This window comes from Crinia signifera, chromosome 9, assembly GCF_055691185.1.
Source record: "Crinia signifera chromosome 9, ASM5569118v1, whole genome shotgun sequence".
NCBI classification, from domain to species: domain Eukaryota; kingdom Metazoa; phylum Chordata; class Amphibia; order Anura; family Myobatrachidae; genus Crinia; species Crinia signifera.
This window is the reverse complement of record NC_139225.1, coordinates 70,270,330-70,287,638: the sequence shown is the minus strand read 5'-3', so window position 1 is coordinate 70,287,638 and position 17,309 is coordinate 70,270,330. Positions and strand designations below refer to the sequence as shown.

The 17,309-nt window shown below is 43.6% G+C and overlaps 1 protein-coding gene across 9 annotated transcripts in view; it reads right to left on the bottom strand.

The window, feature by feature from the left end:
- The window catches only part of DLG3 (discs large MAGUK scaffold protein 3), a 198,098-nt gene that overhangs the window by 107,138 nt on the left and 73,651 nt on the right, over positions 1-17,309 (bottom strand). Inside the window, exon 1 of one of the 9 annotated variants that reach the window (XM_083159162.1) lies at positions 14,004-15,107. The exons of 6 other annotated variants lie outside the window; for them this stretch is intronic. In XM_083159162.1, coding sequence (XP_083015288.1) covers positions 14,004-14,336 — 333 coding nt within the window. In that variant the 5' untranslated portion in view covers positions 14,337-15,107. Of the gene's footprint in view, positions 1-14,003; positions 15,108-17,309 lie in introns of those variants that run through there. 2 more of the 9 variants (XM_083159163.1, XM_083159164.1) reach the window with 2 other exon arrangements.

Here is a 17,309-nt window from a genome sequence, read left to right as displayed (position 1 = left end):
ACCTCCCCTCTTTACTTGACGCATCTGTAGGCTCCATCACATGGTCAGACCATGCCCCAATCTCCATGACCCTGGAGATCCCACAGCATACTCCGGGCCAATGGACTTGGAGGCTGAATGAATCACTACTGCAGGATCAGTACTGCAGTTCTGAAATTAAGAAAGCATTAACGGAGTACTTTGAACTTAACGACACAGAGGATGTCTCTGCTGTAACTCTCTGGGAGGCACACAAATGTGTAATTAGGGGCAGACTGATCCAACTAGGTACGCTAATTAAAAAACAGAAGGCAGCTAGGATTACTACCCTCTTAAACACTATCCAACATCTTGAAACCTTGCACAAAACTAGCGGCTGACCTGACACTATGATTAAACTTGCTGAGGCTTGCTCAGATCTGAATAATCTCCTCTCCGAACGAACTAAACTCCAACTACGCAAATGCAAGGGCAAATACTACCAATGGGGGAATAAGCCGGGCCGCCTCCTCGCACAAGCGACCAAAGCCCAAAGAGCAGCATCTTTTATTAATATGATTAAAAAGGATTCAGGCGCCCATTGCTTTAAAACCCCAGAGATAGCGGCTTGCTTTAGGAAGTATTACTCATCACTTTATAATTTACATAACTCCCCTACTCCGACAGAACATCTTCACGAGACGCTTCAAGCTAAGGACTATTTATCCTCCGTGGCTTTCCCCAAAATATCTCCCTCTGATAGTGTCACGCTAGACCAGGCATGTCCAACGTTGGCCCTCCAGATGTTGTGAAACTACACATCCCAGCATGCTTTGCCACAGTTTTGCTATTAGAGAATGCTAAAACTATTGCAAAGCATGCTGGGATGTGTAGTTTCAAAACATCTGGATGGCCAACGTTGGACATGCCTGCGCTAGACGCACCATTCTCCCAATTAGAATTGGAACTGGCCATATCAGCCTTACCATTAGGTAAAAGCCCAGGCCCCGACGGTCTTACTGCCTCATATTACAAAACCTTCAAACCCATTCTGCTCCCTAACCTGCTTCAGGCTTTTAACACCATCTCTGCAGATACACACTTTTCCGAGCAATCACTAGAGGCACATATAACCATCATCCCTAAGCCAGGGAAGGACCCTTCGATATGTTCCAGTTACAGGCCTATCTCCCTCCTTAACGTCGATATCCAGCTATTCGCCAAATTGATGGCTAACAGGCTAAATACATTTTTACCTTCACTGATTCACAACGACCAAGTAGGCTTCGTCCCTGGCAGAGAAGCAAAGGATAACACTACTAAAGTGCTCAACCTGATTCACCTGGCCTCTCAGCACCGAATCCCAACCGTTCTGGTCTCCACGGATGCGGAGAAGGCCTTTGACAGGGTGAATTAGGGTTATATGAGGTCTGTACTGGAGCATGTCGGCCTGGGCCCACTAACACTACAGAGAATTTTAGCCTTATACCACCGACCAGTGGCGAGAGTCAGGACAAATGGATTCCTCTCCGATCCCTTCCCTATCAGCAATGGCACAAGGCAGGGGTGCCCCTTGTCCCCACTAATCTTTGTCTTATGTATGGAAGGACTAGCCAGAGCAGTAAGATCAAATAACCAAATCACCGGGGTGCGGATAGGAGAGGAAGAGTACAAGCTAGCACTATTCGCGGATGACTTACTAGCAATAGTCACACATCCAGAATCCTCACTCCCCCACTTTATAAAAGAGTTAGACCGCTTTAGCACCCTATCAAACTTTAAGATCAATATGTCCAAGTCAAGTGTTCTCAATGTATCTGTCCCCCCGGCAACAATCCCTCAATTAAAATCCTCATTTCCCCTTACATGGCAGCAATCTCATATCACCTACCTGGGGATCAAACTACCCAGTGACCTCGCCCGACTGTATTAACTAAATTATCACCCCCTTCTCAAATCCCTCCGTATAGATTATAATAACTGGCAAAATAAACAATTATCATGGTTAGGTAGAATGAATATCATCAAAATGAACTCCCTTCCAAAACTGCTTTATGTCCTCCAAACACTACCCATCTCAATCCCGGAAGAGTGGTTTAGAACCATAAAAAAACTAACGCAGCAATTTATTTGGCTGCGTAAAGCACCAAGAATAAAACGTGAAGTACTGTCGAGAAACACCCAGACAGGCGGCTTCAAACTACCAGATATTAAAGACTACTACTATGCTATCCATTTAAATAGAGTCCTAGACTGGACGAGAAGCAGGACCTCCAAACAGTGGGTAGAGCTTGAGGGAATATGTGCCCAACAGTACCCTGAGATCTTCCCATGGCTCCCTAAACTGAACAAACCCCCGCTTTCCCACCCAACTATTCCAACAACACTTGCAATCTGGAAATCTTTAAGGAGAAACCCTCTCATCTCCTCAGAATTCGGCCCACTGACCTCTTTCATCTACAACCCAGAATTCCAACCAGGATTAAACATTCCTGACTTCTCTCAATGGGCTCTGGAGGGACTGTTTAGGGTGGGCCAGATGGTGAGCAACTCAGGCATCCGCTCATTCTCGGAGATCCAAACTAAATGGGAGGTCCCAACCAAAGATTTTTGGAAATACCTCCAAGTTCGGCACTACTTACAAACAGGCTCCAGGCTACCCCCCTCCACTAGAGAATTAACCGCATTTGAAAGGCTATGCGTTGCTGCGAATAACCCTACCCACACAATTTCACTATTATATAAACTTCTCCACAACTCAAATACCAACATACCGACATCATTCACACGGGCTTGGGAACGGGATCTAGGTCTCACCATCTCCGACAGAGAGTGGGAAAGCATCTTTTTGAAAGCTCACACTAGCTCAACCTGCATTCAAATTAGAGAAACGCAATATAAAATCATAATGCGCTGGTATAGACACCCATCTCTATTACATAAGATGAACCCAAGCATCTCTGACATTTGCTGGAGATGTAGGCAGGCCACAGGCACCTTCATCCACATATGGTGGGATTGCCCGCTCATCACGGGTTTCTGGACGGATGTCGTCGAGACATCGCAAAAAATTATCCACACACCCCTCCCTAGCAGTCCAGCCTTCTGGTTACTAAATCTTTCTACTATCCCGATCTCCTCATATAAAACATCCTTGCTTAAGCACCTGAGCAACGCGGCGAGAACATGCGTACCGATCTTATGGAAATCTACAATCCCCCCTACACGGAGATCTTGGTTTAGTAGAATCAAGTACTACATGTCCATGGAGGACATTCTCTTATCTGCAGTTGATAAACACACTGAATTTGCGGCCACCTGGCTTCCATGGCTGGACTATAAAACAACTCAAGATTATAAAGATCACGCATTCCAGCAACTAGCTTAGTAGAGACTCACTAATATTGTTGATACCTACAAGTACCCATCCTGGGTCACCCGGGAGAGGTCAGATCCCCTCCCCCCCCCACTCACCATCCCCCTCACCTACCCCCCCCCCCCCCCCTTTTTTTCTCTGTTCCCCCCCCTGCTTCTCTTCCCGCCCCTCTTTCCCTGTTATATAAGTTACCAACAGAGAGAATTATAGTACGGAAGCGGCTCTATCATGCACTTTCCTTTCTAGCCTCACTTTCCCTCTTTCGATGTCTCAGGTTTACAGTGTCTATTTAGCAACCATTGGAAGAGTTCGCAGACCCTTCACTTACTCGGAATGTAAACTGATGTTACTTTGCATTCTCGCTGCGTCGAGAGAGAGAAATAACCGTATTCTTATACTGCATGGATACATTGTTAACTCTCTGTTAATTTCAATAAAAACAGAATATACAAAAAAAATAATGACCCCTGTAAGTAGCAACACAGTTGTTCTTAACCTGATGTGTGTTAAAGCTGAATTCAGCAGAGAAATAGTCTACCTAGCTGTTTGGATGTTGGCTGAAGCTATACGTTTTAACCAGAATACAGGAGTAGTAGATGAGAGTTAAGTCTTAGAATTGATTACTTGAGTTTATAGTGCTAAAGGAGTGGCTGCTGCCTGTGCATGTGGCCAAGTTGTCAGTGAATGCACAGTTGAGCGGACCCCAAGAGCGTCACAAGTATATGAATTAAAGAGAAGGGGGTTTCTGCTGTTGCCAGGGGTAACCTACTTGGCTCTTATACATGAGACAGCGCAGAGTCAGGTTACAGGGCCCCTGGGAATGAGAGAACCCAGAGAAGATATAGTTGAGGAGTACCACTTCACTGTAGTCCCTGGTGTATGCTGCTATCCACTGTGTACAGTAACAACTGTAGTGAACAGTGGTTGAGCGATAACGCCTTGGTAGTGAAGTGATAGGAAAAGTGTTAGATGCACTATGGCATGTGGTTGTCGGAGTTCCTTGGTTTAACCCCTGTTGTCAGATAAATGGCATTGCAGGGGAGAAAACGTTTGGTTCAGGTATCCACTGCTGGAATGCTGTGCAGGGAGAAAAGAAAAGGTGTAAATATAGGGAGAGGCAGCCCAACAGACAAAAGAGGAGAAGTAATCAAGTAGTTAACTAATCCTTATTTGTATTCGGCTGGTGTAAAGTAAATTAATACACGTTATGCTAGCATACACTCTTGTGCAAATACAGAGGTAATAAGATCAACAACGGGCTATAATACTCTGTTTGGCAATAAATGTTGCCGCAATCATAGACATAGTATGTTTGATCAGGAACCCTGAATTGGTCCTGTGAGAAAGAGTTATTAAACAGTAAATTGAAAAGTTACTCTGAGATATATGTAGAAATGCTAGGTCTACAGTGTCAAACAAGAATATGTGTCGATTCAGCGGCTTGAAGCTACAGAGGTTATCAGCATATGTCTATTAGCGCCAGGAGGGTCAGTGTATATTCACTACCAACAAATTCTTCCTGTAGGAAGGGAGGGTTAAGGGGGCACTGGGAAGGTGAGTATACTTACCAGACCCCTGACGGGATTTCCTCTATTGGAATACCAGTGTTGGTATTCTATACTTGCCTACTTTTGAAAACTAGTTTCAGGGAGATTATAGTTGGTAGAAGAATTTTGCACAGCGCCCCATTAAGGGGGCATGTCATGCTCCACCCAAAGGGCGTGTCTAGTTCCATATATGGAGATATTGTGAAAAGGGATTGTGAACGTGGCACCTAGAAGTGTGGGTGTGTACTGTTATATCGGAGAGGAATCTTTTAAAATGACTTGAAGATGTGCCCCAAAGCAGTTAGTAAGAGCTATATACTTGCTAAAGTGCTGGGAAATGGTGCAGATTATTCCATGTAAATGTATCTATCTCTCATTCCTTTTCCCCCCAAAATGTAACAGTGTAATGTGGGCAAGGTAAATGAGGGAGATTGCTAGACCAGTGGTTCCCAAACTGTGCACCTAGGCTCCCTGGGGTGCCTCGGGACACTTGCAGGGGTGCCTCGGGTTGGTCGTCCAGGACCAATTCAAATTATTTATGATCAATTATTTCTGGAAAAAAACAGTGCTGGTGGCTGCCAATCATAAAATCTGTACAATCAGATCCAAATCCTGCCCTTTACCACATAACTGAACCTAAGAAGCACATATAAACACAATCTACTTCATTTCATATATATTTTTTGGGGCCTAGGGGTGCCGTGGAAAAATTCTGATACTCTAAGGTGCCGTGATTAGAAAAAGATTGTGAACCCCTGTGCTAGACTAATGAGGGAGATTGCAGGTATTTCAGGGAGTCTCCTGCAGAATGCAGGAGGGTAGGCAACTATGTGGTATTCTGACCGCCAGCATCCCATCTGCCAGTCATCCGTATTTATTCCCGCCCAGAAGTTACTGCATACAATGTATTGTACATGGATGGCACAATACTAGAGAATCTTCTGCCCCCTGCTGGATGCAGCATAGCACAGTGAGATAATTGCACTATGTAACAACATCACTCAATGTATTGTGCATGTTCTGTTCTGTGTATATGGAGTTGGGACTTGTAGCTCCGTAAGTGACACTTGCACAGCAGCTATTAATTACCATAATGACAGAACATAGCCAACATCTCCTTAAATCTCAGGATATAATAAAGGAGTATAACAGTGGAGTCCCTGGCACTATAACTTCATCTGGATCTGAAGCATGGGTGTAATTATAGAAGATGCAAGGGGTGCAATTGCTATGGGGACAGAGGCATAGGGGGCCCCAGACACAGGTCATATAGTTGTCTAACAAGTTCCCAGGATTGCCTGCTAAGCAATTGGGTCTGACCTATTGCCAGGCCTAAATGGGGTGACATTCCATTATAAGTGAGGGGAGTGTGTAGTGGATGTTATAATGATAAAGGGACACTATAAAGTGGCATAAGCTCAACTGCAGGCCACTGTAATGGAATACAAGGGATGCAGTTAGAATCCCAATACACAGTGCGGCCTGCAGCACGCCGAGCCTAGGATACAGAGAGGCTCAGCACTCTGCAGGCTGCACTGTGCAGTGTGCGCTATAGACCGTCAGTGAAGGAGGGAGACGGCGCACCGCCGATGCTGGTAAGTAATTGTAATGGGGGGGGAGGGGGGCTGTCGCTGAGGCCCATGAAGGTCAATCCCGGGTCCCAACATTTCTAGTGGCGGCCCTGAATATATGCCATAATGTGAATTGGGGAAACTCCTATGGTTCAGAATATGAATCAGGCAACTATTCTGGAGTATAAAACACCTGCGGTGTAGAGGTGTAGCTCAAGAAGAATTTGGATAGAGGCCCCTTCAATATGTTGTTATGAGGTCAACAAAGTTCTGATTATCCCCCTGATTCATGTGATTATGAACTTACATGTAGTTCTATGAGGATATTGATTTCGGTGATATTTCTATTCTGCTTCATAATCAATTAAAGTTTTTAGACATTTTCATGTTGTAACTCTAAAAGGCCCCATCTGCTAGTGCGAGGTATCACATTCGGTACCCCGCAATCTCACTTGACGGAATCCCAGGGCACAGAATCACACAGGATACATTGTAAGTGGTCATTTTGCATATACTGTATCTCATGCGATCCTAGCAGGGCTAACGCCTGCGACAATTTGTGGCAGTCAGTGAGATGCCTGGCACTTCAATTGCCCAAAAAGCATGTGCAATGTGCCAGTTTTCATGCATATAACCAGGCCATATAGCACTAGTGGATGGGGGCCTTAAAGCGGTGTACACACGGTGCAGTAGCTTTGCTATTTGATCGGGATTAAATTGCATGGCAAGCCAAACGAACGCATCCGATTTTGACTATATAGTACAGATCTGTACTATATAGTCATGGCTGCAAGCTCTATTTGGCTATTCGATTTTGGCTAAACGGGAGCACACATCGGCATCGAAAGCTTAAAACCAATGTTTGATCTCCATTCGATGTCTATGCGATAGGATTCGATTTTGACTATATAGTCAAAATCGAATCCTGGTAAATCTCACTGTGTGTACACACCATAAGGCTTTCTATAGTTCTATAATTGTTTGGTATTATTTTATGTAGTATATAGAGTTATATAAATTTATGTTAATATAGATATTAAACACATTTTGTGTTAACTATATTCACCATAGCAATGGGCTACTTTTTGAATTTACATTTTTTATTAGAGCTGTGCCACTGGTTATAGATTAGTTATTAGTAGCTGAACCTTACAAGAGTTTCAGAAATGACTGAACTACATTGATAGAATGTAATTCATTCATAGAATAAAATGAATGAACTACAGTACAATGTCTAAATGCTAATCAAATGAAGCTTAACCCCAAAATAACCATAGCAGCCTTCTCGGTCTCTGACCAACCATAGGACATGATTCAGTGTAATGGAAACAGCAGCTATAGCACTACTATGATAATGTAGCAGGAGGCACTACATCTTCTGCTGCACTACTGATACAAGATGCATCCCAGGATCATCAGCAATCCCATCAGCCAGCTGCATGACCCATGGGGGTCACAGATACAACAAAGAGGCTAAGAATCTGGCCTTGTGCCTCCACTATATCGGCTGCACAATTTTGGAACAGGAAGCCCTTAAAATGGTATAAGACTGTATTTGCCAGATGTATCAAGCTTCAAAAAAGTGATGGAAAGTGATAAACAACCAGCCAATCTTCTGACTGGCATGTTACAGGCTGGGTTTGAAAAATTAGAGTTAGGGGCGGATTGTCTGGTTCCCCCTCCCCCTCCGAGCGCGTCAGCTCTGATGAGGCAATACCCTGTAGAAGTTTATGGGCTTCTCTCCACAGCGCTGTCAGTGGGATCCATCACTGATCTTTCCCAGTTTCCAAAACTTGTGTATTGTATGTGTCACAGTAGACATTAAATGACAGCCAGTATGCCACAGTACGGGCTCCAGGAATGTGCATGGTGTGCGGAACATTGTTTATGAAGTTATGGACAGGACGGTATGGCTGGGTTCCAGAACAAATTCTAGATACAAAAAGGGTCTGTGGCTAATTGTGGCTAACCGAGCCCGAAGCGTGGCGAGCGCAGCGAGCCCCGCGAGGGGACACGGATGTTGTTTCAAAGCAAGTTCCCAATATTCCATGCCATTTGCATGCAATTCCATAAAATACATTCCGTGTCCGCTCGCCACGCTTCGGGCTCGGTGGCTCGCTGCGCTCGCCACGCTATATAAAATCAACTCCACGCCCTAGTGGATAGTGGGGTAATGAAATGGATAGTAAATCTTATCCTATATCTTATGCGATATCTTATGTCAAATCGTATACAAAATCGTATCCTATCTAGTATCCTATCTGTCCTATCTAGTGGCGCCGTGAAAGTAAAGAAGTACCCAAAATTATCCTGTCTCGGGTGAAAATTGTCCAGCAAACAGGGTCTGTGGCTAATTTGTTTACCATTTATTTAAAAGTTCTTATATAGCGCAGCAGATTCCATTGAGTTTTCAATTGTAGACAGTGATAGAACAAACTGGGTAACAACAGACAGACATGGAGGTAGGAGGGCCCTGCTGCAAGCTTACAATCTAGGCTAATCCTCATACAGGGCACTCACAGTACCATAAACATTGACAATGTCGGGAGTGTGATGGACAAGGTCTCAGTAATGTTACTTTTGAAAAAACCTGTATATAATTACTAATTAATTTAGAACAACTGAATCGGAACCACGTTTACTTCTAGCATCAGTTGACTGGGACAGTCACCACTGTATGACATGGGTAAGAGAGAAGCTTGCATTAAAGGTAGTTTGACTCATACTTCTGTTATACTGTAGTGGATTTTTTTGTGTTTCACTGGAGAACACAATCATTGTATGGTATTGAAACCAATTACTATTTTTTTCAGACAAGATCTAGTATGGCTTAGCGATGTGGTTCCCAAACATAGAAACATAGAATTTGACGGCATATAAGAACCACTTGGCCCATCTAGTCTGCCCCTTTTTAAACATGTTACCTCAAACCATATTTGATCCTTATTTTTTGTAAGGATATCAATATGCCTATCCCAAGCATGTTTAAATTGTACTACAGGTTGAGTATCCCTTATCCGAAATGCTCGGGACCACGAGCATTCTGAATAAGGGATTTTTTCGTTTTTTTGGAATAATTTGGATAATGGATATCCGGATACCGGATACTCAACCTGTACTGTATTTGCCTCTACCACCTCTTATGGGAGGCTATTCCACTTATCTACTACTCTTTCTGTGAAGTAATTCTTCCTCAAATTTCCCCTGAATCTTCCTCTCTTTAGTTTCAGTGCATGTCCTCTTGTTCTGCTGCTCCTCTACCGGTGAAGAATGTCTCCCACCTGTACCTTGTTAAAGCCCTTGATATATTTGGACCAAAGAAGGGAAAGGGGGGACATGATTGAAAGTTTCAAAGTATACGTAATAAGATAATTTAGTCTTTCCTGGTACGTTTTGTGATGTAGGCCATGCACCATTTAAGTTTCCCTTCTTGGTACAGTCTCTAATGTATTTATATCCTTCTGGATTTATGGCCTCCAGAACTGAACACAGTACTCTAGATGAGGTCGTACCAATGACCTATACAGTGGCATTATTACTTCTTTCTTTCTACTGCTGATCCCTCTCCCTATGCAACCAAGCATCTGATTTGCCTTCTTTATTGCTTCGTTACATTGCATTCCTGCCTTTAAGTCCCCTGAAATAGTGACACCTAGATCCCTCTCTTCCTCAGTAGTTTCCATTATAGTACTATTATACTATGTTTAGTCTTTGGATTTTTGAGACCCAAGTGCATGATTTTGCATTTTTTGGCATTAAACTGTAGTTTCCATGCTCTTGACCATTCCTCTAATCTACCTAGATCATCAATCATTTGTTTTACCCCTCCTGGTGTGTCTATCCTGTTGCATACTCTTGTGTCCTCTGCAAAAAGGCACATTCTACCCTCAATTCCATTTGCAATATCACCAATAAAGATATTAAAAAGCACTGGTCCAAGTACAGATCCCTGGAGTACCCCATTTGTAACCTTTCCATCCTTTGACTGTACTCCATTTACTACAACTCTCTTTTTTCTGTACTGCAACCACGCTCTTATCCATTCAACTATCTTAAAATCCAATCCCAAGCATTCAAGTTTATTTAACATTCTGCGATGTGGGACAGTGTCAAAAGCCTTACTAAAATCTAGATAAGCTACATTTACAGAACCCACCTTGATCTATTACTTTAAGGCCCCCATACACTACGCAGACTTGTTCTAAGGACAAGTCGGCCTAATGTCGGCCCCGACTTCCTCTGAGCTCCCCCGGCAGCTCCTGATATGATTTGGCACTTGATGTGCCATTTTTTACATGTGATAAATCGGATCGATTTATCACATGTAAATCTGGGGGAGCGGTGGGAGAGCAGGGTCTGGGGGGAGCTTGCAGGTGGGGGGGGGGGGGGGGGGAGTCAGGGTCCGTCTGGGGGTGCGGGGACCAGAGACCGGAGAGCAGGGTCCGGTCCGTGGGTGATGCAGAGGGGGTAGTCAGCTAGCGTCAGGAGAGGTGGCAGGGAGCGGGGTCTGGTCCAGCTGTAGGAGGGGTAGTGAGCTAGCGGGTGGACTGGAGACTAGGTAGCGGCAGGCGGGGAGCACGGAGCGCACGGCGCATAACAGAGTCCGGGTAGCGGCGAATGGGAGAATAGGAAACATCCTATTCAAAAGACTGGGCGGGCAGGGCGGTCGCTGATTGGCTGAGCTCTTGGCCAATCAGCGGCCGCCCAGTCTTTTTGAATATCCACTCTCTTTCACATTTTCCATCCTCCTGACCAAACTGCTGGGTCACCGTATCTTACAGCACAACAGGAACCTTTGCATTCTGGGGGAACTAATGCCTATTTCCCTATAGATTGTAAGCTTGCGAGCAGGGCCCTCATACCTTTGACCGTCTGTAAATACCCAGTATGTTGTATCACTGTCTCCTATCGTAAAGCGATATGGAATATGCTGTGCTATGTAAGAAACTGTTAATAAATAGTACAAAAAGCAGGCTGCTTTAATACATTGCTCCGTGTATGAGCACCTTTAAATGAACAACTGGTATGTCAGTGTGGGAATCTTGCTGCACCCCTTGCAAAACACAAAAATACTTCCAGGCCAGTATGTTTTCATAAAAATTTAGCTTTTCTGGGCGTTAAAGTTAAGAAACTTATGTTTCCCCAAATACAAAATAAATAATTGTAAATAAACAGGTCTGCAGCCTGTATCCATTACTGCTACAATACTGTAGCGAGCATGAATAACTGTAGATCTCACCAAGAAACCTGGTAGCAGTGTGTAGGCTGCCATGTTATTGGAATAGGTGAGAGTGAATGCAGGAAGTGGCGTGTAAAGCAGTTCCCTGGGATACTAGAATATGATCCCACTCTCATGCTGTGTATTATAATACATGTCATATGTTAGTCAGTGGATGCATCATTGTCACTTCAAGAAAAGAGAATTAGGTACATGGCAAGTAAGGGAGAAAAGTAAAAGGAAAGAGGAAGCGAGGGAGTAAGAGAGTCATGGTAGAGGGGTGGGAGTGTGCAGATTCTGGTACATGGTGATCTTGCAGGAGGAGGAGGTTTCCATGGTAACTGAATTCCTACTCTTTCCTCCCTCCCCAGGATAATTAACCCTTGGATTGCAGAAACCTGCCTCAGGGGAGTCACCAGCTGTCAGGCAGCACAATGTGTACAGGGCCAGCAAGCACATGCTGTATCTATGTGGACAGATAGATATGTGAATAGATAGATAATGAGATAGCTGTGTATAGATCTAAAGATACAGAAGGTAGGATATAGCGATAGATAGATAGATAGAAAATTGCTGCTATACTAGTATGAATCATCATATTCATAAGCTCTTGTTCCTTTACTGTATTCTTAAAATGCATTTATTGTACTATAAAAAGCACAAACCCCAGTAGCATCCATGCACTAAACATCTATGAAAGGTGATTAAACATATGAACATAGTCTTAGGCACGGTCATACACACATTTCGCTTATGATCATCTTCCTATTTTTTCAGACATACTTTAATTGCATTTACTTGAACACAAAATGGTATTTGGTGTGGAAATCCTGTATTATTTTTGCATGCATGTCAAGGAAAAAAGATCTAAGTGCACATATGTAGGTTGTCTCCCTAGGTTTCTGTTCTTTCTCACAGCCTCCATTTTACAACACTCAGATTACTCCGTCCATTTTCTGAGCAGACTGAGACTGTAATGCAGGAAAATATCACCTCCCTCCAACGTCAGCTCCCTCACATGGGTAATATAATAATGTCAAAAGAAATATATTTATATACTGTACATGTACACACACTCTCTCACACACATGAGTATTTGCATCCTGTGTATAAAAATATTATGGTAATATATAGACCAAAATTATAAACATTATAGATCTGCATTTCTACTAGGATAAGCAATAAAGAATACTGATGGGGTCAAAGAGCAAGACACTTAGAAGCTCCAGGACCAAGCACAGATGGGGCGGGGAGGTCATGTGCAGTAGTTACTCTGACTTTAGGAGTCTCTGCCCCTATAGTTTCACTACCTGTGAAGTGAAGAGGAGCACCTGTTGAGGAACTGTTCTTCCTATTCGTGAAAGGTCTAGCACATTGGACAGGCATCTCACATATTTTGCGTGTCGGTGTGTGTGTGTGTGTGTATGGGGGGGGGATTACCTTTCTTGGGGACAATTTAGTGTATATCTTAGTTCAAATAAATATGGTTAGCCTAGGTAGTAAAGGGCAGTCATTTGTTGGGTGACTTCACTTACTAAGCGGTCTCATTCATTAGGAAAGTAACCTGGGAATAACCACTTCCTGTCTTATGGTACAGCAAACCGTACAACCATTTCAGACACGCTAGAAGCCATACTGTCTTAAAATGTACATTTTATTACCAGGCACACCCTGCATTTGTTATATTAAAGCAAGTGTACTTGCCACCACAGTGTGATCCAGGTGTACCTTGATCTTCCTATTTCTGGCCTATCTGAACATCCTTGTTCATCGATACCTTAGTTATTTCACTAGAGTGTAAAAATCTTACTGTACTTCCACCTGCAAAATAGACTGCTGGGAGTCCTGAGCTGTGATAAAACGCATATGTGCATCCACCCACACAATGTGCAGAATTCATGTATGTGAACACATATAATCCTTTTGAATGAAGAGACATACACAACAATTGATATAAAACACACTATACACACCCACATATCATAAAAGTAAAAATCTGTATATTTAAATTCTAAAAACCAATTGATTGCATCAATCCACATTCAAGCGCACATTATACAATTGTGCTCTATACAGGTTATATAATGCTCTTACCACATGAGTACATTTGGTGTTTTACATATATGTATATTCAGATACCTTTCATTTTCCTGCATTTATGAATAAGATGCTTGACATCCTATACACGTGCAATGATACAAGGGAAAGAAAATACAGAAATACATCTCACATTTATAGAGGGGAGAAAAGGGACAAGTAGGTGGAAGGGATGAGAGACGAAATGGTGCAAGGAGCTATAGGGGTTGTGTGCTGTGGGTAAAGAGGTCACTTACCTGCTCATACCAGTCACGGTTGGTGCACGTACACTCTGGCCACCAATTGGGGCTATTGCCATTCATTTTTGGGGTTGCACTTTTTGGGGGGCCTTTCAAGGTTGGGGTAAGATTTTCACGTGTGGCTGGGACAAGCTTGGCTTTTCCTCGAGCCGTTGGGGTGACAGCAGGTTGTGACGGGAGGGTCTGAGAGCTGTAACCTCCATAGCCACCCCCATACTGCTCATGCTGCCACTCTCCATATGTTGGGGGTTCCATCCTGCGCAGAGCAGACATGCGAGATGCCTCGTAACACTCAGGGCACTTGCAGCAATGATGGTGTTTGTGCATCATAGGATCCGACTCCAAAAAAGAATTAGAGTAATCACAGACGAATCCAGCACCAAAATCCACCTCCTCAGCACAGAAGATACCCCAAAATACCGTATTAATCTGCTTGTACTGTACCTCAGAATTTTTTCACAGGGCCACGTACCCAGGCACTGCTTATAATACACTCCAGTGAAAAAAAAAGGTTAAACACCTGAGCAGAGCCCAAAATTGACCTTAAATGAGATGGGTGATGCCCACAATATAGCAAAACATTGGCAAAAACATAAAAACAAAGGCATATAGCAAATGTAGCCAATGGGAAAGGTGGTAAAGGCAGAAAATTCTGTGTTATAAAATCCAATGAAAATGAAATCACCACAAAAAAATACCAAAATCTGCCCTTATTTCCTTAAAAAAAATACTGATTTCCTGAGCATTATTCCTGCAGATCTTCCCTCCTCCCCCTTCTTGATGTAGGGGATCTGCTGAGGGAGGGGGGTATATAAGATGCAGTCTCCTGTGCTACCCCCTCAGCTCCGTCAATGTAAAGATGGCGTCGTTGATGCCCTTTTCTCTTTCTCAGCAGTGGTTACTGGGTGGGGGGCTATTTGCTCTCTCAGGCCCAATGTTGAGTGTGGGTGCCTCAGGCTGGGTGCAGGGTGCTCCTGGACGGTGTGCAGAGGAGGCTGTGCTGCTGGTCCCTGGTGGAGCTGCTGCCTCTCAGCCTCTGGATGCAGCATCTCCTGGTTGCAGCCAATCAGGAACCAGCAGCAGCATCAGCACCACCGGCTGTAACCCTGTATCTGCCAGAATAAGGCCTGCAGTGCATACAGCTTGGATTTAGAGCTGGAACTCCCACAGTAGCTGCGGAGTTAATCAGCAAATTCTTAACGGGGACCGGGATCTGCAGCTGACGGATTGTAAGGGGGGAGGGGGAGAGTGGCAAGGGGGGGGGCCACGGACATTTTATCCAAGGATCCTAAATCAGAGCAGAGAAGGAACACCCACCCACTGAAGCTTTATTGCCTCATTTTGAGGTTGACAAGTGCTATTGAGTATTATCATAGACTTTCCTCAGAGCTCTGCCATGTCCTCCATGCAGCTCATCACATTCAGAGTAGAAATCACGTCTATGCTGTAATTATTCCTAGTGACAGATGCACTGTGTGTAGAGTGCAGAACGGAATGTATAGGTTTTACAGGCATACATGTAATCTACAACAATAATACAAATGGGTAACATAAAAAAAATGTGAATTGTTAACCTGCAAATTAAATTACAGAAAGCATTTGACAGTTGAGCAAATACAGACAGAGTTAATTATGTAGACCAATACAGATGTATTACTAACACAGTGTGTAGTAACCATGATACATATGAATGTATATGTATGTGCACAATATGACAAGCACATGTGTGTTACATAGATTGCAGATAGTGTAAGTGTACAAATGGTACATTTTATATCTTAGAGGTGTCATATTAATAAAATAACATATTGTTAAGATCGTGAGGATATAGTGAAGTAAACCTACCAATGTGTCCTCATATATACCTATTCTTTTTTGCCATTTGGTGGGAGACGCCTGCCATGACTTCGATGCTACACTGTGGGTAACATTTTACTGCATGTAATAGTATATTGATGGATCATATACTGATGTACATAGTACATATACTGATGTATCAGTAGGACAATCTTAGCTTTTACTGATGGATACTTGCCACGATTACGTACTTCCGACTGGACATCAAGGGGGTATTCAATCCCGGGTCACGACTGTCAGGACATCCCAACAGTCACGACCCTGTCCCGGTTCTCTGTCCACTCGACTTCGACCAAGCGCCGAAAAGGCGGCAGTTTATTGTACATAACACAAACGCTTATATATTGATTCAAGTTAAGTGCTTGAGATATGAAATGCATTTGCACACACATATGGTAGTGTGCACTAACCAATCCGTGAAAAAAAAAAAATTGCTTTTCCAATTGTAAAGTGCAACGGAACATGCTGCACTATATAAGAAACTGTAAATAAATAAATACATTTTCTGAGAACCAAAAGGAAAGTCATTCATTACACCATACAGAACTGCTCCACAACACAACAAATAGATTTAAATGAACAATCTAAATGAAAATGCAGCACGCATGCCAATAAGCAGGACTGACATAAAAAGATTCAAAGCAGAATATATGGCAAAGGAAAAAGTGTGCAATAATTGATAGAGTATATCTAGCTTAAAAGTGAAAAACATTTCTGAACATTTTAAAAACACTCCTGCTCATTTCACTTGTTGGGCATGAATCATTGGTTAGACAGCAACTAGGTCGACAAGCATGAAGGTCGACATGGGTTAGATCGATAGGGTCATTAGGTCGACTCAAGCATTAGGTCGACATGGGGAAGGTCGACAGTCAAAAGGTTGACATGGTGTTTTTCACTTTTTTTGTCCCGAATGTTGACACAGCAGACACGGACACTGAAACATAGCACCACTGCGCTCGCCATGCTTCAGGCTCGGTGCCTCGCTACATTATTCTCCCACCATGCCCTAGTGGATGGTAGGGCATGAACTACTGCCTGTCGGCACATGTCGGTTCCCAAAAAAAATGGGAAAACCCCCATGTCGACCTTTGACCCCCATCGACTTAACCCATGTCGACCTTCAGTCATGTCAACCTAGTGGCCATATTCCCACTTGAAGTCCATCAGGAAAAGATACTACGTGTGTGTGTGTTTTTGCTTAACTACAACTGTACTTGGGCCAGTTTAGTCCTAGTTGCACACCTTGTAGGGTGGCCAATCCGAGGATCGGTGGGATCCCAGGATTTGGCCCCAAAATCGACGGGATTTTAATCCCGGGAATGGAGGGATTAGACTGCACATGCGCAGTCTAATGCCGGGCAGCGACTGAGCACCTACTCAGATGCTGCCCGGCTTGTCCCGATGCCGGCGCGCGGCTGTGCGCAGCGTGACATGATGTCAATA